This window comes from Miniopterus natalensis, chromosome 19 (assembly GCF_054644295.1).
Source record: "Miniopterus natalensis isolate mMinNat1 chromosome 19, mMinNat1.hap1, whole genome shotgun sequence".
In the NCBI taxonomy this organism is placed as follows: Eukaryota; Metazoa; Chordata; class Mammalia; order Chiroptera; family Miniopteridae; genus Miniopterus; species Miniopterus natalensis.
The window spans coordinates 35,239,464-35,266,606 of NC_142099.1; the positions used below are offsets into that span (position 1 = coordinate 35,239,464).

The 27,143-nt window shown below is 40.1% G+C and overlaps 1 protein-coding gene across 4 annotated transcripts in view; it reads right to left on the minus strand.

Moving 5' to 3' along the window:
- Positions 1 to 26,806, minus strand: part of GPHRA (golgi pH regulator A) — a 63,461-nt gene extending 36,655 nt beyond the window's left edge. For 2 of the 4 annotated variants that reach the window (XM_087827791.1, XM_016202388.2), the window contains exons 1-5: positions 26,700 to 26,806; positions 8,432 to 8,491; positions 6,452 to 6,555; positions 4,342 to 4,448; positions 3,932 to 4,033 (exon numbers count right to left, since the gene is read on the minus strand). In XM_087827791.1, the coding sequence (XP_087683917.1) occupies positions 3,932 to 4,033; positions 4,342 to 4,448; positions 6,452 to 6,555; positions 8,432 to 8,491; positions 26,700 to 26,741 (415 nt within the window). In that variant the 5' untranslated portion in view covers positions 26,742 to 26,806. Of the gene's footprint in view, positions 1 to 3,931; positions 4,034 to 4,341; positions 4,449 to 6,451; positions 6,556 to 8,431; positions 8,492 to 26,699 lie in introns of those variants that run through there. The other 2 variants (XM_087827789.1, XM_087827790.1) reach the window with 2 other exon arrangements.
- Between the last annotated feature and the right edge of the window lie 337 nt (positions 26,807 to 27,143).

Consider the following 27,143-nt stretch of genomic DNA (forward strand, 5'->3'; position numbering starts at 1 on the left):
CTTCCACACTGAAGGAATCTGCTTTCACTAATAACAGTACTGGCAACACAACAGTAACATTCATGACGTCATGACCCACCTGCTACGTACCAGGCACTGTTCTAAGCTTTCTACTGCATTACTTCATTTACTCCTCCTAACAACCCTATGAGGTAGATATTAAAAACTTCACTTTACAGTGAGGAAATGGAGGCATGAAGAGGTTAGTAACTCAGTCGAGGCCACAGGGCAACTGTGGAAGGTGAGGATTCAAACCCAAGCAGTCTGGCTCCAGGGCCTGGGCTCTTACCCATTCCTATCATACGGTCATGAGTTTTCTTCTGGCTGCAAATTCAATGACACTTTCCAATCCTTGTTTTATTTGATCTTTTAAGATAAGGAATTGTTCCTATTAAAATTATTTTCCTTTCTTGGCTTTCATATTACCATTTCCCTCAGTTTTCCCTTTTACTTTTCCAGTTGCTTTTTTTTTTCAGTCTTTTGCTCTGCATGGGCCAGAATCCTCTCTTTCATTTCAGTCTCCACATCTTCCTTGGGTGATCTCCCCCGTTTCCCCAGCTTCACCTAACGGCATTTAGCTGATGATGCCTAGTCTAATTTTTTCGATTCCAGGAGTTAGCTCCATGAGGGCTGATGAATCCATCTCTCTCTCTGAAGCTCCTGACTTTGTATCCGGTTGCCTACTGAACATCACTTGGATGTGCATCGGTAACTCAAATTCAACATATCCCAAGCTCAAATGAACTTCCTTCTTCTGCGTGGCCTACCTTAGAAAATGACATCATCAACTATCTAGTCACCAAAATTAAAAATCCATACCACTACTCTCCACTCTCTTATTCTCCCTGGAATACGCCGAGTCTTCTTGACCTTGAAGCTTTACATGATGCCTCTTGTGCCTTCTCGCTGGGTCCACCTTTGGCCTTGTCCCTTAAATCTCAGTTTAATGCAGAAAGGCTGACTCGCCACTCGATTAATGATGCCCTCGTCTTCATTTTCCTCTCTCAGAGCTGCGTGCTTGCTCCCTGATGACAGTGGTCACAACCAGCAACTACTTGTTTACATATTTACTTGTTTACTGTTTAGTGCCCCTGCCAGGTTATACTTTCAGGAAGGCAGAGGGCAAGTTGGTTTTGTTCCTGCTGTATCCCCAGCGCTTCCTGTATGCCAGGTGCTCAGTGAACAGCTGTGGGTGTCAAGCGAATGAGTGAGCCCTCATCCAAATCCCGCTGATTCTACTTTCCCTCCCGAGCTGGCACCTCTTTACAGGAAAGAATCGTGCCTTACTGACCTGTTTTCCTGACAGCCTGGCACGTGGGAAGTGTTTAACAAATATTTGTTGACTACGGGTATATAATTATCACCCAGTAACATAGAAAATATCCAAGAGATTAATACAGGTTATTAAATATAAAAACCCAGAAAAATGTCTCCTTTACTTTTATCCTGCTTAAGGTGGCGTCCCTTTATTGAATACGTTCCCTGGTTTAAAGAACTTTGTAGATACTATCTACAAAGTGTAAGTCTGGCTGTTTCTCAGCCACTCTCAAAACTTTTCTTCTATCTTACTTCTCTTAAGGGTCAAATAACTTAGACACCTGAACATTTGGACATAAAATCAAAATACCTATTTACTGGAGCACAAAGGTAAGACCGAAACAGAAACGATTTCCCTAGCTCTTCCTCTCAGTGTGTCCTTTAGGATATTCCCATAGAACTGAGAGAAGGGGAGAGGTTCAAGTCCGATAGATAGGACAGCCTTCTTTCTCCTTGGGCAAGGTCTGGCTGCCCTGGTCATATGGGCTGACTGCTCACAGGATAAACGCTGAAGAGTGGCTTCAGTCACATCTGTGGACTGAATGTGACCTTCTGTTATCATAAGCAGCCCTGGGGGCCTTTTATAACTCTTGTCCCTCATTTCTAACATCACAAGCAAATCTCTCTCTCTGTGGGTTTATTTGATATAGTTTATATGAGAGCTATATTATCAGGGCCTCTCTTCTCCAAATCTTTCCCAACACTGAAATGGGCACGCTGACCATATTGTCAAATCCTAAATTCCTATCTAGAGTGTTAGTTACTTTCCTGAACTCATCTACTTCCTTGGCAAGACTTAAAATTTTTTTCATTCACTGATTCAATAAACGGGTAATAAAAACTTATTGCTAGGTTCCACGCTAGGCACTAGAGGTACAAAGATAAATAAGATGTAGTTTCTGACATCAGAGAACTCATAGGTGAATGAGCAAGTCAGAAAAGAAAACAAGTAATTATAAATTTTATAGGAGATACAAGTACATTGAGATGGGAGCAATTAATATTCCCTTATGATGGCCAAGAAAATCTTCTTAGAGGAATTGACAAGAGTTGACTATTGAAAGAATAAACAGGCACTTTCCAGGTAGACAAGGGGTAAGGGATTATCCAGGCTGATAGAACAGCTCCAGAAACTTCAAGTAATTTGGGAGGCCTGGAGGACAGACACACAGAGCAAGTCAGGCTGTGGAGGGTCTTGTATGCCATGTTGAGTTTGAATGTTTTTGGTGGGCTAATGTTTCTTAACTTTTTGGTCTTTTAAAAATGTTATTTGAAATTTCAAAATAGTTTATAAAATATACAGTTGTTTATGATGTTGCATATGCTTTTAAAATTTACACATTTCTTCTGTTCCTCCTGCAGGAGAGTCTCATAACCTCTCTCCCAAATCCCTGACACAGGAAATGAGTAGACATGGAAAGATGCCTGAGAGATAAGGCAGATTCTAGATGCTGGTTCATTTAACACTATTCCAACCCCTTTCTAGCATGTTTTCTTATACTATAGAATCTGGCAGAAAGCAAAAGTTCTTTCCTAGGTTTCTCTGAAGGTAAGAGTCTGAATGTTACCAGTGCTGCATCAAATTCACATGCCCGCATGAGACCAAATGCATTAGTAAATAGTGTAGGACTAATAACAGCACTTGGGGGCTGGAGCAGCTGGGGCCTAGGTTCTTCTGGCCCCTGATGTCACAGGTCCTGAGTGGCAGGTGATAACCTCAGTGGGATTTTTTCTAGTTTAGTACTGTGGTATTCCTAGGATGTTTCTCTTCACTATGTAGCATTTAAGCTTCATGTCTCCACTTTCCTAGAAATTCTATAAACTCCCTAAAACTCAGTAATATATCATTTTCTGCTTTAAACTACTTAGACTGTTTTCTGCTATAAGAATCCTGGTAGAGCAGAAAAGTTTTATATATATATATAATCTCTAAAAAGCTCCAGTATGAGAGCTGCAGGTGAGCTCTCCAATTTATTTTAGATGGGTTTGTATATGTATTTCTGATGTAGTTCTACAAGAATTTGTTAGCCAAGAGATTTTTGTTTATGGCTTTTAGCACAGAAATTTGGACTCTGTTCATGACCTATTCTTGTATTTAAAATGTGAGGAGAGATACTGTTTCTTGAAAGCTTTTCTATTTTTATTAATTGTGAGCGTTTTATGTCACTGTTCCTTCCTCAAATACATATTCTCCCTGAAGATAATCTTTAGCATCACTTTAGCAGTGGCCATTGATATTCTGGGTCACAGACTCATTTGGGAATCTGATAAAAGCTTATAGACACCCCACCTCCAAACACACATACAAATATATTTCCATAATCTGCATATAGTATCAGGAGATTTAAGTTAAGGACACCTTTATCTACTCCTTACTCTCCTGAAGTTTAAACACTAACCTAAGGTCAAAAACTCCTGTTCTCAAATGAAAGAAGTCTGTTCTAGAAATCAGCATGTAACACCTAGGGTGAAGGCACAATTTGATTAAAAACCATAAAATTTTCAAACATAATTTGCTATATTTCTCACAATCAGAAGTTTTTAAAAATTATTTTTTTCAGTATCAGAAAATTATAAACAACCCATTCCCCCTCTCCACCACATACACACTCACCATGTTTGGGGCTGAGAATGGGAAATGGATCTCCTAGTTTCCAGAAGAAATACATAAAAGTCAACCATAGGAGACAGGAAAAAAGCAGTCGCTGTTTATGCACTAAGAAAGAGGAGACAAGTCTGTAAGTTAAATAGGTACATACTAAAGACTTGCTCTACTTAAAAGCCAAGGGGTAATGCTAATTAACATTTGGCTGGCTTGTTCACTAGGCAAATGAACAATGGAACAATACAACTTTTAGAGAAAGCATCCTTACCACTTTCATTCATTCATTCTTTATTTTGTGCCAACCTTTTTAAGATGTTGTGTGTGAGGTGGCCCCAAACAACAGCTACTGAAAGTAATGTAGAAATAAAACTTCCCACAGCCTCAATGTATGAGCCAACATGAGAAGGTAAACTACTCACATAGTCGGATGTTGCTGACAATAAAATAGCCAATGTAAAAAGGCACCATGAAAACCAGGATCAGTAGAATTACGCACAGGTTCATTTTCCAGTGGAAATAACGGGAGCTGAAATAAATGCCAAAGACTATCACGAGGAGAAGACAGCAACTTTCATCCTTTTAGTCTTCCAAAGGATCTCTTGCTCTTTGAACTCAGTACTTAGTATATCCCATCTAATTAGTCAGCTAGGCTGATACCATCTGCTCATTTACAGAGATTAAAAAAATAAAGTTCCAAAAGGTATGTATAATCATCTTAACAATTGCTTAAAGGAAGCATAATTATTACTGATTTATTATTACTGAATTATTACCAAAATCACAATGAAATTTTTTCAAAGACTTCAAAAGGAAGAAGATGTGAGGGCAATTAACAATGTCATCAACACCATCCTTTCAAGAGAAACATCAGTGAGTTTCAGAGACTGTTTCGTACTGTTTCCCCTTAGTACAGATGGCAGGAATCATAAAACAGAGCTATCCAGTAAAGGCCGCCCTACAGGGAGCCAGTATCGCTTAGTCTAGATATACTGACAGCTTTTTGCTCATCTGGATTCACCCACTTTAGAGCCTCCAGGGAAACAAGAAAGCTACACATCCTCCAAGCAGTCATACTTAGCAGTTCAGCTCTGAAATGGGGAGGGAGCAGTGAGCTTGAGAGGACAAGTGTAATCCATAGTGCCAATCAAAAGTGATCCATGCATTTTAAGAGTCTTTTGAGCTGAGGGTAAAGTGACACTCTCTTGAGAAAATTAAGGATCCTAACAAGATTATATTTTTGAAGAGGAGGCCACACTACTTCTGCTCAGCAGTGAACAAAAAAATACTCTTGGTCAGGGCCAAGATTCTCCTTTGAAAACTGGTATTCTGAATGTAGTCAATGCATACTAAGGATGAATTAACTTGTAGCATTGCAGCAAAAAACATTCCACCTTTATTTTCAATCTTGTTTCCAGTCATTCTTTTATTTTTTAAAGATTTTAAAATAGATTTTTAGAGAGAGAGGAGGGATCGAGCCTGCGATCTGGGCATGCACCCTAATGGGGAATCAAACTGGCTACGTTTCAGTGCGCAGAACGATGTCCAACCAAACGATGCCCAACCACACCGGCCAGGGCTCCAGTCATTCTTAAGTATTTCAGAGTTGTATTCTTATGCTGTGCTTTAGCAATCAATCCTCCTGCTCTGGAGAATATCATTATAAGGTTTAAGTAATGGGACTGTTTCTGAAGCACTTTTGCAGCATAGTATGCACTCACATCACTTATGGGGTGATATCTAACATACAATTCTTCTCTAAAGTTCTGAGAAGAGTCCAAAAATCTTCACCTGTTCCTCTTTCCATTGGCATTAAGTGATTGTTACCAGCAATATTTAATGTGATTCCTTCCAATCCCTTTTCAGTTTCTTCATCCACTCCTTGGAGTATATGCAATATAAAAAGATCAATTTTCTGGGATTTTCCATACATAGATTATCATAATGCTCCTGGGGACTGCCAACAGGTTCTGGAGTTGATTCACTCTCTGAGCTCCAATGCTGGGCAGCAGCTGGAAAGGCACTAGGGACTTACAGGGAGGAACTGAACTGTCTGGCATCCGGGCGAGGGATGGAAGGGCAGCTTTCTTCCAGGCAGAAGTGTAGGCAGCAGAGGCCACTGTTCCTTTGCTGCCACTTTATTCTTAAAACACATTTACATGTAGTGATAAAAAATCACAACAAAAATCCATATAGAATAGCTAGTATACTCTACATACAAACACTGGCAAAACAAAACAACCCCTCAAGCTTGCAATTTAACAAGCAAGAAATATTTTGGGTAGACTGTTTAATAAACTAACAGGTATGTTATCTGGAGGGGGACAGGAGTAGTTTTAAAACAGATCCTTAAGGAACACTGAAATTTCAATCAGACTTGGTCATGCCTGTGAAATCAACACAGTTAATGAAGTTAGTAAGAACTACCCACATGGTTAATTTTTTCAGCTATGGGATACAAGAAAGTCTTCTACTGCAAAGAAAGTCCCATAAGCCTCTTCAGGAGGAGAGCTACTGAACACGCTTACTCACCTGCTATTCAACACTCCTAAGATTTCAAAGATGATGAGCTCAAACATGGTGCAAGAAAATGCAAAAGTCACAGAGAAGATCACCTGGACGACATACTGACGTACCTGCCAAAAGCCAAAGAGAGACTAAGGCTCACTTTCTTGTATGAAATATTGAATTGATAATCTTTGGGTTATAAGTCAGAAAACTTATTTTGAAGAAATTCTCAAGTCATTAAAAGAGGGCCACAAAAGTAACTTGCCTGTTGCTAAAGAAATAGATTAAAGTAGGTAATGGGAACACAGACTGGTGCAGCCACTGTGGAAAACTGTATGGAGTTTCCTCAAAAAATTATAGTGCAGTGAAGGCCTGGGCTGGGCTGGGGGCAGGCTGGAGGGGGTCAATGGATGAAAAAATGGGACATCTGTAATACTTTCGATAACAAAGATAAGTTAAAAAAAATTAAAAATGGAACTGCCTTTTGACCCAGTGATCCCACTTCTGGGAATATATCTGAAAAAACCCAAAACACTAATTCGAAAGAATATATGTACCCCTATGTTCATTGCAGCACTACTTAAAATAGCCAAGATTTGGAAGCAGCCCAAGTGCCCATCAGTAGAGGAGTGGACAAAAAACTGTGGTACATTTACACAACAGACTACTACTCAGCTGTAAAAAGAAGGAAATCTACCTTTTGCAACAGAATGGATGGACCTAGAAGGTATTATGCTAAGTGAATAAGTCAGTCAGAGAAAGACAAGTACCATATGATTTCAATTATATGTGGAATCTAATGAACAAAATAAATAAAAAAAATAGAAACAGACTCATAGATAGAGGGGGACAGGGGTTGAGGGGCAGGGTGAAATAGGTAAAGGGATTAAGGAAAAACAAACAAACCCCACAAAATACACCCTCATAAATAGACAACAGTATGGTGATTACCAGAGGAAAAGGGGGGTGGGGGCAGGTAGAAGAGGGTAAAGGGGTGTGGGGATAAATGGTGACAGGAGACTAGACTTTGGGTGGTGAACACACAATAGAATATACAGATGATGTATTATAGAATTGTACACTTGAAACCTGTATAATTTTAGTAACCAAAGTAACCCCAATAAATTCAATAAAAATATGTTAAAAAATAAAATAGAAATTAAAAAAAAGAAAGAAAGTAGGTAGTGCTTCTGAATCATGGGTCACTATTACTCTCATCCTCTATGGAGGGAGAATTTAAAGAACAAGAAAATGAAGTGCCAGGGTCATAAGTAGCACTTAGAATTCCTGAGGCACAGTGACAATAAAAATGGCAGGTTATATATATGTATGTTAGAGCTAAAGAGGTTTCTTCAATATTCTGCAGACTGTGGACCAGTTCTGGAACCTCCCTGGGAGGTCTTGAAGTATTGTGCAGAACAGAAACTCTAGAATCCCAGGCTCTTTCAGACCACAGTCCAATCTCACCAGGGAGGTTTAACGGAGGATGTTCTAGGAAGGGCCGCAAAACAGCCGATAGCCGCTGAGCTTTTACTAAACAAAGAGGAGTAAGTAGGGAAAGTCCAGTCGAGGCTGATATTTTTCGGAATTCAAGGCTTAAGGTAAGAACCAGACCAGCCTTAGGATTTTGGAATTAATTTAGGATGTAAGATTGGTCATTAACATTGACGGACAGGTGCCCAAATGAACAGGAACATTTATGAGACATAAGTTAAATTCTCTCCCAAAGAATAAGTCTTTGCTACTGGTGTGCACACTGATGTAACCAAGGCATGACATTTCTTGTACCTGGCTTCTTGGCTATATACACGACTTGCTTTTAAAAAAAATCAGCTACGCCTAATCATAGTCTCCAAGTTAAGAATTACACAGGGCTCATTTGACAAAAACTTCCTATCTTGGAAGTGAACATGACCTTTCTTTAATGGAAGCCTTCTTTTTGCCCCATTTTAAAGCAATTTAAATTCATACAGTATTAGCATCATCAGAATGATTTCCTCTCACCTCATAGTCCTTGAACAGCTGGCGCATGAAGAAAAGCCACCCAAATCCAAAGAAAAGTATCTGAAGGAGAAAGGAGATAGAAAGTAAATATGCATAAGCTTTTGATAAATGCCTTATATAGAGTACTTTATGATAAAAGGTCTGTTAACTAGTTTATTTCAGACATTAAAGATGAGATCTACTCATATAAGATCTATTCATTAAAATCCTCAACATTGGGAGTAGATATTGAAATGCTCTTCAACCTTTGAAGTTATTCATGTTTTAAAACGTTTTCTAAGTTAGACAAAAATTAAAGTATATGTTTTTCCTATAATCTTAATGATAATCCTTTTACGAGCCAGAGAAGTTAGCAAATAAAAAAGGAGTCAGTGAAACTTGCTTACTTACAGATGATCCCTGTTTGCAAATATTAAAAAAAAAAAGACAAAACAACTTCATGGGAAAGAAGATTAAAAAAACAAAATAGAAAGTAGTAGAAAGAGTGGTATTTTTTATAGGTTTTCCTTCATGGGGCGTTCTTAGCTTCTCTACCATCCCTCCTAATCCATGTAAGTGGTTTCCATCTCAGTGTAAAGCCAAGAGATCGCATGATGCCACTGTGTCAGTTTGGCTTGGGAGGGCATCAGAGGCAGCAGCCACATGACAGCTCCGTTCAGTGCTCTCAAGCTGGTTTGTTTATCTCAAGTAAACAGAACCTTCTTTACACACACACGCACACACACTCTGGCACAACCCCTCTTCTCCTATATCAGCTAGGAACCTTATTAAAGATTAAAATTCCTTATGCCTTCCCACTGAGTTGAGGAGCAAGTGTGGACTCTTAAGCAGTTTAACAGACACCTCCTCCTCTTGCTGTGTCCTCCTACCCACCAAAGTCACATTTTCAGCCACACGGAACTGCCTTTGGTTCTTTGGACACAACACTGTTTCATATCAAGACTTCTGCAGATGTTGGCCTCTAACAGGAACTTCCCTCCAGTCCCCTCCCTACTTATCCTACAGGTTTTACCTCTGGAAGGCGTTCTCTGACCTGCCAAGTAAAAATAACTTTCTCTTTTCATACAATCCCTATTCTATCCTTACTTCCCTTATCAAAGCACTTACCACATACTTTTTAGATGTCTGATTTAAATACATACATTTTTATTCAATATCCTTTTAAGATTAAAACTCAACAAAACATCAAAATAACAAACTAAAAAGTTTTTGCACAGTGAAGGAAATTATCAGCAATATGAAAATGAAAAGACAACCTAATGAATGGGATTAGATATTTGCAAATGATACATCCAATTAGGAGTTAATATCCAAAAAAATATATGGAACTCATAAAACCTAATACCAAAAACCCCCAAACAATCCAATTAAAAAATGGCAGAGGACCTGAAGAGACATTTCTCCCAAGGGAACATACAGATGGCCAACAAGCATATGAAAACATGCTCAATGTCACTAATCATCAGAGAAATGCAAATAAAACCACAATGAGATACCAGCTTACACGTGTCAGAATGGCTACCATCAATAAATCAAGGATCAACAGTGTTGTTGAGGATGTGGAAAAAAGGGGACCCTCATGGGCATTACTGGGATTGTAAATTTGTGCAGTCACAATGGAAAACAGTATGAAGATTTCTCAAAAAATAAAAAACAGAGCTGCCATACAACCCAGCAATTTCACTTCTTGTTATTTATCTGAAGGAAACAAAAAACACTAATTCTATAAGATACATGCACCCCTATGTTCATTGTAGCATTACTAGTAATAGCCCAGATATGGAAGCAACCTAGATATCCATCGATAGATAAACGGATAAAGAAGATGCCTCTCTCCCTCCCTCCTTCTCTCTCTCTCTCTCTCTCTCTCTCTCTCTCTCACACACACACACACACACACACAGTCGAATATTACTCAACAAGAAAAAGAATGAAATCTTGCCATTTGCAACAACATGGATGGACCTAAAGGGTATTGTGCTAAGAGAAAAAAGTCAAACAAAAAGACAAATCCACAATTTGTCTTTCACTTACATGTGGAATCTAAACAAAACAAGTGAACAAACAAAACAAAACAGACCAACAGATACAGAGAACAAGCTGATGGTTGCCAAAGGGGAGGAAAGAGTGGGGATGGGAGAAATTAAAAAAAAAAAAATCAAACATTTATTTATGATAAAGTTGTATAAGCTAAATTAAAAACCAAAAACAAATAATAAATGTGCTGAGCACACTAAGTACCCAATAAATCTTGCTGTTAATATTCTTGCTACTTCTATTCAGGGATATTGAGGTACAAAGTCTGAATAGGAGAAGACAGAGTAAAAGAAAAACTGTAGGAAATTTCAGCCAACTACAAAATGACTAGAAAAACCACAGAAAAAAAGACTAGGGGCAAGAGTGAAGTTTTAAAAATGTATAGCCATGCCTAAAACAACTTTAGAAATATGTAAAATTAAGCCACAACTTAGAAATAATGTAAGTAATAAATGACTGGATAAACAGAAGGGGAGAGAAGACAGGAAGTAACTTAAGTGTAGATTAACTTATCTTTCATAACCTGAGTCCAAAGAATATTAAAACTGATAAGTCAACTAACAGATATAAAAGGACATTTAAAGGTGCAAAGTTATATAAAGATATGTAAAGGTACAAAGGATATTTAAACATAGAAATACTAGAACTAAAACAGTAATAGAATATATTTAACTAAAAGCTGGTGACAGAGGAGAGGAACTGGCAGGGACGTGGGAAGAGATGGAAGCTTACAAACTCTTTTATTGTACATAGTAAAAAACAAGGACATACAGACACATACTTTCTTCAGCCATTAGATTGTAAGTTCTGCGAGGATTGTGCTTGTCTTGTTAATAATCCTCAGTACTCAGCACAATGCCTGGCACAGAGCAGGCTCTCCATAAATGTTTGCTGAATGCTGGTTTGTTCTTTGGGAATGTTCAACCTTAATTTTTGTGTGTGTAATAATTTCTATGTGCTGTGCTAGGTGCTGGGGATACAGAGATGAGTAAGATAGTCAGCACCCTCAAGGAGATCAAAGTATAGTGGTAAAGACACTAAATAATTTTAATGTAATATGGGACATGCAATGAGCGAAATATGCACATGATATGAATATGAAAAAGGGAGACCAACCCAATCTATGGTGGGTTAGGACAGAGTTTTCTGGAGAAGATAATACCTTAGCTGAAGGAGGTTTTAGGTTAGGTTTAAAACCTGGTATGTTCAAATTTGGGGATCATATGCATTTTCTCCAAAGAGAGGTTCTACGGTATTTAGCACACACTCAAAGGTTTCCATCACTCCTAAAATATTAAAAAATCACTCTGCTAAGGGATGAAAAAGGGTCAGGCAGGCAAAAGACAAGGGGTGGGGTAGGCAGGCAGGGCTTTCTTCCCAGAGCAAAGAGCACGATTAAAGGCACAGGGTAAGAAACAGTATGGCATAAGCTGGGAACTATACATGGCTTGGTATGGCTGAAAGACAAAATTCAAAGAATGAAGTGCTTAAAAATGAGGCTAGTGAGGAGGATTAGAGGCCACCCTAAGGACCTTGGATTATAGTCTACAGGTGATGAGGAGTCATTTCAATGGGAAAAAGACATGGCTGGGTTTGTTTTATATGGAGCACTATGGAAGCTACACCGAAGATGCATTTGAAAGAAACAACACTGCTGAAAGAGAAACATTACAGAGGTTGTTGCAGATGAGAGTTGTCGGAGAGGATTTAAGTAGTACCTAGAAGGTAAATCAGCAGGGAGGAATCAAGGATGAGTGAGGCGCCCAATCTATACAATGAATATTGGAGGAAGCAAAGGTTTGGGAATGGGCGTGGGAGAGGGGAAGATGAGAAGTTCACGGTTAGAAATGCTAAGTGCCTAAGGGTCACCCAGGTCAATATAGATTGTGAAGGCAGGGCTGAGATACACCTAAGAGTTGAAACCACTAAAGTACATGACATCACTCAGGAATAGTATGTAGAGTGAGGAGAGCCATAAGCCAAGACGAAAACACTAGAGGGTAGGAATGGAAAGAGACCAGGAAGAAGAAAGCGAAGGGATGGTCAGAGAAAGAACAGACACCAGGAGAGTGTGGTTTCCTGAAACCAAGGGGATAGAGTTTAAAAAAGTGTTAAATGAAGCCGGGCTGGAAAACGTTCAAAGGGTTTGGTAAGGGAGGTCAGTGCTGACCTTAAGGAGAACAGTTTGAATAGTGAGACGGAGGCAGGAACCAGACTGTAGCGGGCTGAGGGTAAGGCAATCGAGACCAGAAGCACAAATTACCCGAGGCAGAGCCAAGAATGAGAGAGAAAACATTCTCTTAGATAGTAGCCTAGAGAAGAATGTGGGGTAAAGCTTATAGGCCCAGAGGAAGAAAGCAGAGTAAGAGGATAAACAAACATGAGAAGGAGCTGATGGGATACTGGAGGACTGAGACAGGCCAGAAGCAGGACACGCAGAACACGGAAACTGAGGCAGAGAGTTAAACAGCAGTTTGCAGCCATCTAGTAAATCCTATCTTCCCTAAACTAGGGATTAGAGTAAATGAATTGCATTTCTCCTCCCCAACCAGAGGGTAAATAGCTTAAATCACCCTACTCAGGGAGACAGCAGAAATCCAATTAGCACCGCTTGCCAACCACACCCAAGGACAGATGAGGTTAAGAGAATAATCTTCATTTTGGTGCATCCACACAAAACTGATGAATATTCTACTGAGATCCTCCCCTAAACCACTCTCCCTCCAGGAGCATCCCTACACCTTAAGTCTCCCTCTTCCCCCACAGGCGTGCATCTACTAAACTCTAATGGACCCCAAGAGGCTTGCAACCAAGGCAGCAATGGACCGCGGCAGTTCACCCTAGACACCCCCCCACCCCCTGGAACCTGTCCCCAAACTCCCCTTTTCTCTGACTTCTTAGTGAGCCAAAGCAGACCAGCCTAGGCTCATTTCCCCAGCCCTTTCTTGTTTCACTGTCCCCAGCTTTAATAAACACACTCTAAAATTCACCTGGACTTGTGATGTGAAATCTTTCCTGCATGAAGTCAAGAAACCCACACACTACTGGCTGGCCCTAGGCAAGCCCACTCAGGGCCAGGTCCCCTTTCCGGTATCAGGATGAGTTGGCAATGTTATTAATTTACCATTATTAGCAGCAGCTATCCTTTATTGACCATTTGCTATATTCCAGGAACTCTGAGTGCTTAGTGTGATAATGTCACTAAATCAGAAAAGCCTGATAAGGTAGGTTAGATTGCTCTCATTTCAGAGAAAGTTGAGGCTTACAAAAGTTAATCTGTTTACAGTAAGTATCAGAATCAGGATTCAATCTGAAGTCTGAGTGACAGACTCTAAAAGTTTGTGCTTTCAGCCACTTCACAATAAGCTGCTCCAAGATCAAAGGCACAGGTGGCAAAGATGGTTTTCAATAGGTGTAGGGAGTACACCTGACATGGAAGGAAGAAGGGGTTGTGCGTATAGGTAACTGCTTGGATTAAGGGGTAGGAAGTAGAAGGAGATCACACTTCCAGCCTCACTTTAGTTGCTAAAGTAGGAGGCAAGGTCATCTGCTGAGAGTAAGAGAGGTGAGGATGGAAAAAGGGACTATGAGGAGAGTGATAAAGACTCAGAGAAATAATGAGGGGAATGGAACAAGTTGCCAATTAAAGTCAAAGAAAAAATGATTCAGAGCTGAGGGTGTCCATAAACTCGTGGCATTGGTAATCTCCACAGCTGCATGATTTTCCGCATCAGCCTTCAGGCCCTGAATTAGTAGTGGACAAACAACAGCAGTGATCCAAGCGTAGAGTTTTGTATGTAGGTAAAGAAACAAGAGGGTGTGAGAAAGTAGTTTCAGACTGAGAAGAAAAGGAAAGAGGTGAGCAGATTAGGAGAAAATACCCCTAGAACACCTAGGAGACCCTCTGGCTATTATAAATCACCACCGGAGAAGATACTTAAATTCCCAGTTTAGAGGCCACGCACGTTGACATGACTTATGGAGTCATGTCTGAGGATGGAGAAGTTAGGCATTCAGGACTGTGAGTGGTACGATGAAGGTAGATGATAAAAAAGAAAACAGTATGTAACACCTAGACTGCCCTGAAATGGAACTTAAATAAGGAAAAGAAAACAAGAGAAAATGATAAAATATATATGAGAGGATGGGAAACGGAAGAAAAAGAGGAAGAGGTCTATACCTTTAATACTTCATTGTGGACTTCTTTCACATTGACAAAAAAGCTTAAGACTTTTACTCAACTAATACAAAAAAAAAAAAAGCAACTGGAGAATTAAGTCCAAGATAAATATGAATTCTGGTAAAATTACAGAGGATCTGAAAAACAAGCAGAAGGAAAAAAAAGCATTTTCAAACAGTTTTGCATATAAAAGGTGCACAACTTCTTATTCAAAACAGAGAGTTAATATTTTTTAAATTATACAGTCTTGACCTTGGGACTTAGAATGTACTCTGGAACTAGCAACTCTTATGACTGTACAGAAGGCTCAAAAGATGAGTTAGATAACAGTTGCTTTTACAAAAAAAAATTTTAAAAAATCACTCCTACATTGAAAATTAGCTATAGATAAAAAAAAAAAAAAAAAAAAAAAGATGGCCAGTTATTAAGAACTGACTGGAAAAGATCCCTTTCTTGAATAATTTATTTACTACTTTATTTAACAAATATTTATTAGTATCTAATATGTGCCAGGTCCTAGGGACAGAATGGTGAACAAGAGAGCATGGTCACTGCTCTGAAGGAGTTTATAATCTGTGGAGGAGACAGACAAGTAATTACAAAACACGATGATAATGTAATTATATTATAGTGATATTACAAGGGAAGTAGGCAAAGAGTACTATGGAAGCATTATGTATAGGGACACATACAGTCTAGTGTGGGAGAGGCTTCTTGGCTGTTCGTGCTGAAATCTGAAGGAATTAGCCAGGAGAAAGAAGTGAAGCGGCAGGGTAAAAGGTCCAGAAAGAGAGAGCAAGCTGGAAATCTGAAGGTAAGGAAGTAGAAGGCTAGAGTATGAAGTGAAGGGAAAATGGTGAGGGCCAAGGCTGCAGAGGAAAGAGCTGGGTCTCATCATAAGATGTGAGCCATAGGAAGAGTTTGAACTTTATCTTGTGACATGGTGAACATCTCTACAACCAAGATGTTACCTGAGAATGACCACTTTCAATATATGACCTCTAATTTCAGATTTCATTTCAAATAAATCTTTCAGTTCATGTAAGACAGGAAAAATGACGGGCAGGCATTTCTAAGGGAACCACACCTCTCTACATAGATGCTTTCATTAAGTAAATATTTTCCAGGCCACGACTGTGTGCCAGCAACTGGTCTAGATGTTAGGGACTACAGCAGAAAACAAGAAAGAATACCCTGGGCTCATGGAGTTTACATTTAACTAAAACACAAACAATACTGATGGATGCTAAGAAGAAATTGAAACAGGGAAATGAGAAAGAAGGTGGCTCGAATGGAGGCTACTTTGACTGGGTGGGGGGAGTAGGTAAAGCCTTCGCCAAGTGACATTTTTACTGATATCTAAATAATGATGAAGCAGCCACATAAATATTTGTATACAGAACATTACATGCAGTGGATTCTTTAGGTCTTAGTTCTTCATTTGTAAAGAGCAGGTTTGAGAATTTAATATTGCATGTGGAATGCATGTGTGAAAGTTAAAGTATTAGATGGCATAAAAGATCAGAAAGCCACTCTCTTGGATCAACTTATCAATCAATTACATTCATGTTAAAAGTCTTAGTTAGCGGCTACATGAAATGCCAATCTCCTCACTGACACCTTTATTTTTATACTGAGTGGAAAAAAAGATACTCAAATATTGTCATTTTTCTTGAGTTCACACAGGGTTGAAAATAACCCTGAGTTGTCACCAAGGGCACAGGAAGCCTTAGAGAAGTTAGGAAAGCAAGAAAATTACATGTCCAGATTTTTGTATATTGATACATTTGAATATTATGCAGTCAATAAAAACCAATAATTATGAAAACTATAAAAGGGATTGTAAATTTCAAAATAGTTATTGTATTAGGGTGTTCCTTGTTTTGTACTTTCTAAAATGTAATAAAAGTTTTTCAAGAGCCAAGGACAATGCTCTCCTTGAAAGAGAGAAGCATTAGGATGAAGCAATATGAAACCTGGGTCAAAAAACCAAAGATTTAATTGACTTTAAATCTCAAAAAGGAACTGTTTCTGTCATTTGCCACTTGGTAAAAGAACAATTAGGAAAAAGTACTTTACATTTTCCCATACCACAGAAGCCACCTTCCTTAGGTGGAACACTCCCCTCCATGTGGCATCAGCCTGGGGGAAAGCCATAGTCCCAAACTCTGGACTCCATCTTGCCCCACCCTGGGGAGCTTATGCCCTGCTGAGGAGTCAGCTCCTTTGGCCAGGGTGTAGAGGTCTGAGGTCAGGGGGTGTAAATGACTGAGTTGTGTAACTTTGGGGCAGGGGCCATTACTCCCACTTTCCCGTGAATCTGACTGGCGCTTTCCATTCACGGGACACCAACTAGAACCACCTTCTGGGCTTTTGGCTGACTGATTCCTGGTGGCTCTGCCCTGTCGAGGTCGAGGCAAAATATGGGACAGACTGAATTATGTGGCTTTGGTACAGGGGCCATAACCCCCACCAAAGCCTGACTGGTACCTTACTCTCACAAGAGATCCACTAGCCCCATCCTCCCCCTTGCCTATGGCACACCCTGCTGAGCTCGCTCTCCTCCTGGCAAAATCTGGGACAGACTGAGTTGTGTGGCTCTAGGACAGGGGCCATTTTCTCTCACGTGCGGCACTGGAACAGAGCCCTCCCTTCGCATGCCAAATCTCGGTCTGTTTAGGACTGACAAACTCTGTTGGTTTCACCCTTTTGACTCCCTGAGATGCTGCCCTAACACAAAGGTGAGCAAACACCGAGTGGATGGCAGCTATACTTGGTATACCTGGGGACATTTGCTGAGTGGACTCACACCCAACACTGGCACTGAATTTGAACCTGTATCAAGTTGGTGAACAACATAACCCCTACCTGGTGACTCACTGAGAATGTACCTCATGCAGCTTGAGTACCGTTAGGGGGTCTTCCAGTGGCTAAGCCTAACAGGCAACTGGCAGGCGAAGGTAGATCTTGGGGTGCTTTGGGACTATGCTGACCTGCCCCAAAAACAGGTACTGGTAAAAGCTGACATTGGTGTGCGGCTTGGCCCTTTCCCCCTCACCAAGGCCCAGAAGGGCAGCTAGAAAATGTAGATCACTTGTAGCTCCAGAGAGTTGATCAGGGTCAGTCACAGGCAGTGTCTGACATTGATTGGTCTGCACAAGAGTCCATCCCAAGTGGCCCAAAACCAACATACTCAGTGCCCAGCTTCAGACTACATCAGAGCAGGATCCAATAAGCTGTGGTCAGCACCTGCACAAAATCTCGCACACTGTGGTCTGGGTTGTCTAACAGTCAGCCAGCCAGAGGGCAGATCCTATGCACAAATGAGCCAATAGCAATCAAGACTCAAATATAACAGGATAGCTCGCATTACTCACATAAGAGACATTCCTGGAGCATCCAGCACAGGTGATCAAGGGGACAGCACAACTGGGTGTCAGAGGACACCTACCATATAAGGCGACCCCACCAAGACTGGGAGTCACAGCAGATCTATCTAATACATAGAAACAAACACAAAAAGGCAGCCAAAATGGGGAGACAATGAAACATGCCCCAAATGAAAGAACAGGAAATATCTATAGAAAAAGAGTTAAATGAAATGGAGGCAAGCAATTTATCAAATATAGAGTTCAAAGCAATGGTTATAAGGATGCTCAACAGCATGAAAAAGGACACAGAAACCATAAAAAGGACCAGTCAGAAATGAAGAACATAATATCTGAAATGAAGAATACACTAAAATAGACAGTAAGTTGGATGAAACAGAGGATCAAATCATGATTTGGAAAACAAGGTAGAATGAAACACCCAATCAGAGCAGCAAAAAGAAATAAGAATTTTAAAAAATGAGGATAGTTTAAGGAACTTTTGGGACAACATGAAGTGTAACAACATCCATATCATAGGGGTACCAGAAGGACAACAGAGAGAGAGCATGGGATCAAGAACTTATTTGAAGAAATAATGACTGAAAACTTCCCTAACCTGGTGAAGGAAAAAGGCACACAAGCCCAGGAAGCACTGAGAGTCCAAAACAAGATGAACCCTAAAAGGCCCACACCACAGCACATCATAATTAAAACGGCAAAGGTTAAAGACAAAGAGAGAATCTTAAAAGCAGCAAGAGAAAGACAATTAGCTACTTACAAGGAAGCTCCCATAAGACTGTCAGCTGATTTCTCAACAGAAACATTTTAGGCCAGAAGGGACTGGCATGAACTATTCAAAGTAATGAAAAGCAAGGACCTACAACCAAGACTACTTTACCCAGAAGGGCTATCATTTAAAATTGAAGCAGAGATAAGAGCTTCTCAGACAAGAAAAAGCTAAAGGTGTTAGGACACAAAATAAGTTTTAACAAATTCTAAAAGACTGAAATCATATCAAGCATCTTCTTGGATCACAATGGTATGAATGTAGAAATTGACTACAAAAGAAACCCACTCAAAATATTCAAACACATGGAGACTAAATAGCATGTAATTAAACAATGAATGGGTTACCAATGAAATCAAGGAAGAAATAAAAATTTCCTGGAAACAAATGAGAATGAACATACAACAATCCCAAATCTTTGGGACTGAGCAAAAGCAGTCCTGAGAGGGAAGTTCATAGCATTATAAGTCTACCTCAAGAAACAAGAAATATCTTGACTAAACAATCTAACATTACAACTAAAAGAATTAGAAAGAGAACAACAAGAAAATCCCAGAGGAAGCAGAAGGAAGGAAATAATAAAGATCAGAGAAGAAATAAATGACATAGAGACTAAAAAAACAATACAAAAGATCAATGAAACAAAAAACTTGTTCTTTGAAAAGACAAATAAGATTGATGAACCTTTGGCCAGACTCATCAAGAAACAAAGACAGAGGGTCCAAATAAGTAAAACCAGAAATGAAACAGGTGAAGTAACAACTGAAACCATAGAAATACAAATAATTATAAGAAAATACAGTGAGCAACAGTACACCAACAAATTGGACAACCTGGGTGAAATGGGTAAATTCCTAGAAACATACAATCTTCCAAAACTCAATCAGGAAGAACCATTAAATCTGAATAGATCAGATGGCCTCACAGGGGAGTTTTACCAAACATTCCAAGAAGAACTAACAACTATTCTCCTCAGACTATTCCAAAATATTCAAGAGGAAGGAAGACTTCCAAGCTCCTTTTATAAGGTCAACATTATCCTAATTCCAAAACCAGAAATAGACACTACAAAGAAAGAAAATTACAGGCCAAGATACCTGATGAACATAGATACCAAAATGCTAAAAATATATATATATATTAGCAAATGGGACCCAGTAATACATTAAAAAGATCATATACCATGACCAAGTGGGATTTATTCCAGGGATGCAAGGCTGGTACAATATTCACAAATCAATAAATGTGAGGCATCATATAAACAAAATGAAGGATAAAAATCACCACTCTTATTCAACATAGTACTGGAAATCTTATCCACAGTGATCAGAATAGAACAAGAAATAAAAGGTATCCAAATTGGAAAGGAGGAAGTAAGACTGTCATTATTTGCAGATGACAAGATACTGTACATAGAAAACCCTAAAGTCTCCACCAAAAAACTACTAGATTTAATAAATGAATTTGGCATAGTAGCAGAATACAAAATTAATATCCAGAAATCAGTGGCATTTTTATATACCAATAATGAAATCTCAGAAAGAGAAACTAAAAAGACAATCCCTTTTGCAATCCCCACTGCAACTAAAAAAATAAGATACCTAGGAATAAAGTTAACCAAGGAAGTAAAATACCTATACTTGGAAAACTATAGGACATTGAAAAAAGAAATAAGAGGAAGGTACAAACAAATGGAAACATATACTGTGTTCATGTTTAGGAAGAATTAACATAATTAAAATGTCCATATTACCCAAAGCAATCCATAGATTCAATGCAATCCCTATTAAAACATCAATGAAATATTTCACAGATCTAGAACAATTATTCCAAAAATTTATATGAACCCCCAAAAGACCGAATAGCTTCAGCAACCTTGAGAAAGAAGAACAAACTTGGAGGGATCACAATACCATATATCAAACTACACTACAAAGCCACTGTAAACAAAACAGCCCGGCACTGGCACAAGAACAGGCATATAGATCAATGGAATACAACAGAGACCCCAGATATAAACCCACACCATTATGGTCTATCAAGCTTTGACAAAGGAGGCAAGAGCATACAACAGAGTAAAGACAGTCTTTTCAATAAATGGTGCTGGGAAAATTGGACAGGTACATGAAAAAACATGAAACTAGACCATCAACTTACACTATACACAAGAATAGACTCAAAATGGATAAAATACTTAAATGTAAGTCTCAAACTATAAAAATCCTAGAAGAAAACATAGCTAAAACCATTTCAGACATCTCATGAAGCAGTATTCTCACTGATACATCTCCTAGGGCAAGAGAAACAAAGGAAAAAATAAACAAATGGGATACATCAAAGTAAAAAGCTCCTGCAGAGCAAAATAAACTATCAACAGAATTAAACGGAGACGTACTATATGGGAGAACATACTCACCAATAATACATCTGATAAGAAGCTAATATCCAAAATATATAAAGAACTTATACAACTCAACACGAGAAAGACAAACAATCCAATTAAAAACTGGGCAAAGGACCTGAATAGACACTTTTCCAAAGAGGACATAGAGATGGTCAACAGACATATGAAAAAATGCTCAACCACACTAATCACCAGAGAGATGCAAATTAAAACTATAATGGGGTATCACCTCACAGCTGCCAGAACCGCTACCATCAATAAATCAACAAACAAGTGCTGACGAGGATGTGGAGAAAAGGAACCCTAGTACACTGCTGGTGGGAATGCAGACTGGTACAGCCACTATGGAAAACAGTATGGAATTTCTTCCAAAAATTAAAAATGAAACTGCCATTTGACCCAGCAATCCCACTTCTGGGAATATATCCTAAGAATCCTGAAACACCAATCAGAAAGAATATATGCACCGCTATGTTCAGAGTAGTGTTATTTACAACAGCTAAGCTCTGGAAACAGCCCAAGTGCTTATCAGCAGAGGAGTGGATAAAAAAGCTGTGGTACATTTACACCATGGAATACTATTCAGCTGTAAAAAAGAAAGACCTCTTATCCTTTGTGGCTGCATAAATGGATTTGGAGATTATTATGAGATTAGAAATAAGCCAGTCAGAGAAAGAAAAATATGACATGATCTTACTTATATGTGGAATCTAATAAACAAAATAAACTGACAAACAATATAGATCCAGAGACATGGATGCATGGAACAGATTGATGGATCTCAGAGGGGATGGGGGTGGGGTGGATTGGAAGGGATTAAGCAAATAACATATATACATAGCCCATGGGCACAGACAATAGTGTGATGAAGACCTGGGTTAGTGTGGAGCTTCGATGGAAGAGAGTAAAGGGGGGGAAATGGGGGACAGCTGTAGTACAGTCAACAATAAACAAAAGAAAATATGAACAACTATATGCCAATAAATTGGAAAATCTGGATGAAACAGACAAATTCCTAGAAACATACAATCTTGCAAAACTGAATCAGGAAGAATAAGAGAATCTGGACAGTTTACAACTAGTGAAATTGAAGGATTAATAAAAAACTTCCGCCTGGTCAATCTGGTTCAGCAGCTGAGCATCGACCTATGATCCAGGAGATTGTGGTTCAATTGCCGGTCAGGGTACATGCCCGGGTTGCGGGCTCGATCCCCAGTGGGGGGCGTGCAGGAGGCAGTGGATCAATGACTCTCTCATCATTGATGTTTCTATCTCTCTCTCTCCCCCTCTCCCTTCCTCTCTCTGAAATCAATAAGGACATATTTGAAAACAAAACAAAACAAAACTTCCACAAGACAAAAGTCCTGGACCAGATGGCCTTACAGTGAATTTAACCAAACATTCTGAGAAGAACTAACGCCTATTCTTCTCAAACTAATCCAAAAAAATTCAAGAGGAGGGAAGAATCCCAAGCTCAATTTACAAGGCAAACATTATCCCAATTCCAAAACTAGATAAAGACACTACAAAAGAAAATTATAGGCCAATAACCTGATGAACATAGATGCTGAAATCCTCAGCAAAATATTAACAAACCAGATCTAGCAATACATTGAAAGATCATACACCATGACCAAGTGGGATTTATTCTGGCATGCAAGGCTGGTACAATATCTGCAAATCAATAAACATGATACATCACATAAACAAAATGAAAGATAAAAACCACATGATCATACCAATAGATGCAGAAAATTCATCTGATAAAATCCAGCACCCATTTATGATAAAAAACTCTCAGCAAAGTGGAAATAGAGGGAACATACCTCAGCAAAATAAAGGCGGTGAATGACAAACCTACAGCCAACATCATACTCATGGGCAAAAACTATAAGCATTTCCCCTAAGATCAGGAACAAGACAGGGATGTCCACTTTCACCACTCTTACTCAACATAGTACTGGAAGTTCTACCCATAGCAATTAGACAACAAGAAGAAATAAGTGGCATCTAACTGGAAAGTAAAACTGTCATTACTTGCAGATGACACAATATTGTATGTAGAGAACCCTGAAGATTGCACCAAAAAACCCCACAACCCTACCAGAACTTATAAGTGAATTCAGTAAAGTAGCAGGGTACAAAATAAATGTCCAGAAATCAATTGCATTTTTATATACCAATAATGAATTATCAGAAAAGGAAATGAAATAAACAATCTCATTTACAATTGTATAAAAAATAATAATAATAAAATAAAAATAAAGCCCTGGCCTGTTAGCTTATTTGTTGGACCGTTGTTCTATACACCAAAAGTTGCAGGTTCAGTACCTGGTCAGGGTACATATCTAGGTTGCAGGTTCAATCCCTGGTCGGGGCACTGTGGGAGACAACTGATTGATGTTTCTGTTTCACATCAATGTTTCTCTCTCTCTCTCTCCCCCCCACCCCTCCTTCCTCTTTCTCTTAAAAACATACCTTCAAGTGAGGATTTTTTTTTTAAATTTTTTAAAAAATATATATCTTTATTGATTTCAGAGAGAGGAAAGGAGGGGGAGAGAGAGAGATAGAAACATCAATGATGAGAGAGTCATTGATCGAGCCCGCAACCCGGGCATGTGCCCTGACCGGGAATCGAACCCCCATTGCCTGGATCCTAGGTCGACACTCAACCACTGAGCCACGCCTGGACGGGCCAAGTGGGAATTTAAACAAACAAGCAAACAAAAACCCTAGGATGTAAAAGACTCATACTTGGAAAATTATAAGACACTGAAGAAAGAAACTGAAGAATATACAAAGAAGTGGAAGCATAAATTGTGTTCATTGATAGGAAGAATTAACATCATTAAAGCATCCATACTGCCCAAAGCAACCTACAGATTCAATGCAATGCCTATCAAAATACCAACATCGTATTTCACAAAACTAGAGCAAATATTCCAAAAATTTATATGGAACCAAAAAGACCCTGAATAACCACAGCAATCTTGAGAAAGAAGAAAAAAGTTGGAGGAATGACACTACCTGATATGAAACTATATACTACAAGGCCATAGTAATCAAAACAGACTGGTACTGGCATAAAAACAGACATATAGATCAATGGAACAAAATATAGGCAAGAACATACAATGGGATAAGGTCAATCTATTCAATAAATGGTGATGGGGAAACTGGACAGATATGTATAAAAAATGAAACTAGACCTCCATCTTAAATCATACACAAAAATAAACTCGAAATGGATAAAAGATTAAAATATAAGACTTGAAACCATAAAAGTCATAGAAGAAAACATAGGCAGTAAAATCTCAGACATTTCTTGTAGCAACATTTTTTTCTGATATACTGCCTTGGGCAAGGGAAGCCAAAGAAAAAATAAACAAATCACACTATTTCAAACTAAAAAGTTTTTCCACAGCAAAGAAAACTATCAACAAAATGAAAAGACAACCCAATGAATGGAAAAATATATTCACCAATGATACATCTGATAAGGGGTTAATATCTAAAATTTATAAGGAACTCATAAAACTCAACACCAAAAAACCCCAAACAATCCAATTAAAAAATGGGCAAAGGAGCTGAATAGACACTTTTCCGAAGAGGACATACAGATGGCCAATAGACATAAAAAGATGCTCAACATCACTAATCAAGAAAGATGCAAATTAAAACCACAGTGAGCTATCACCTCACACCTGTCAGAATGGCTGCCATCAATAAATCTACAAGCAACAAGTGTTGGTGAGGATTCAGAGAAAAGTGAACCCTCGTGCACTGTTGGTGGGAATGCAGACTAGTGTAGCTACTGAGGAAAGCAGCATGGAGTTACCTCAAAAATTAAAAATGAAACTGCCTTATGACCCAGTATTTCCACTTCTGGGAATTTCTCTGAAGAAACCCAAAACACTAATTCAAAAGAATATATGCACCTCTGTTCATTGCAGCATTATTTACAATAGCCAAGATTTGGAAGCAGCCGGTGTCTATCAGTAAATGAGTGGATAAAACAGCTGTGGTACATTTACATAATGGAATACTACTCAGCCATAAAAAGAAAGAAATCTTACCTTTTGCAGCAGCATGGATGCACTATGCTGAGTGAAATAAGTCAGTCAGAGAAAAACAAGTACCATATGACTTCACTCATATGTGGAATCTAATGAACAAAATAAACTAACAAACAAAATAGAAACAGACTCATGGATAGAGAACAGGCTGACAGCTTTCAGAGAGGAGGGGGGCTGAGGGCTGGGTAAAAAGTGAGGGACTAAGCAAGAAAGAAAACAAAAAAATCCCACAACAACCCCCCCAACAAAACAAACAAACAAACAAACAAACAGAAACCCTTATAGACACAGACAACAGTGTGGTGATTACCAGAGGGAAAGGGGGTAGGGTGAGGTAGAAGGGGATATAGGGGGGAGAAATGATGAGGGGAGGTGGCTTGACTTAGGGTGATGAATACACAACAGAATATGCAGATGGTGATTATAGAGTTGTACACCTGGAACGTATATTAAAATTATGTCACACCAATAAATTGAAGAAAAATGGGGAAAAAATAAAATAAAAAGTACTTTAAATTACTGGAAAATGAGGGTGGAAAAGAGTTGGCCAACAAATATTTGAGTGCTTGCACTTGAGGGGGGATTCAGCTATGACCAAGACAGGATGTCAAAAAATACATAAATAATATCAGCGCTTTGATAAATGCTATGAAGAAAACAAAACAGAGTGATTCAACAAATGACCGGGTAAAAGCAAGAAGCTCACTAGGCGAAGCTTCTATAGAACCGGGACAGCCAGTGTCTTATTTATGATTGAACCCTCAGAGCTTCATATATTGGTCGATAAAAAGTTCCAGGACTGCACGAATGATTGAAGGTGGCCCATGGGAGGAAAGGAGAGTCAGAAAAAGACCCGAGGAGCACGGGCAGCAGAGAGCATCAAGAATGACGTGTTACTGTACCACGGAAGCCTCCCACTTTGCAGACCTCCAGCGACAGGGGCAGCTTCCCGCGCACCCGGATCCCGCGTCTGACCAGCGGGGACCCACGTGTCCTCAGCAGCCCGCTCCCATTGGCCCGCCGGCCCGCCGCGCACTCTGCGCCGGGAACCACACTTCTCCAACCCGTGGGTCAGGGGCGCCGTCCGCAAGTTTCGGGGCCCTTTGGGGACCGCTCCCTTCTCTCGAGGCCCTGGCTCTGGGCGCTGAGGCCCCCTGACCCCTTCCAAGAGTGGACAGAAAAGAGGGGGTACGGGGAAGGGTGGAATGGAGGCTGGGCGGGGTGCGGGCTGCCGCAGGCCGCCTCCCGACCACCAGGGCGGGGGCGCAGGACCCTCCCGAGCTCGGGGAACGGACGCGGAGGGCCAGGCGGCGAGAGAGGGGGCGAGACACCGGCCCGCCCGCGTCGCTGAGCCGCAAGAGGGCGATTCGGAAAAGTGAGGCCGAGGGCCCGGGGCAGGAGGCAGTGGCTCACCTGGGAGGTAACCATGATGCTGGAGTCTATTAGGAAACTCATGGCGAAGTGCAGGGAGAGTTCGCGCGTCCACTCCCCACTCCCCGAGGCCGCAGCGCCTAGGGCCGCCGGCCCCCTTACCCTGGTGGCCTTCGCCCCGGGCCTCAGCTGGGACAGAGGCTCGTCTGCCCGACGCCATCAAGCTGCGCCCCAGCCAGCCAATCAGCGACCGCACCCAGCGCACGTCCGCGATCTGGGAGTGGGCGGGGCGGACGCCAGTCGCCTAGCAGCCGAGGCAGGGGCGGGGCCAGGGAGACGCCGCTCTGGAGGCGGGGCTTAGTTAGCCTGAGCGGGCTCCAAGCCGAGCGATGAGACGCTGTGCTGTGGTCTGAAAATCCGAAAGCGGAGCAACGCGAGGCAGTATTTTCATTTCTGAAGCTGAAGGAGGTGGGGCCCGACCGCACA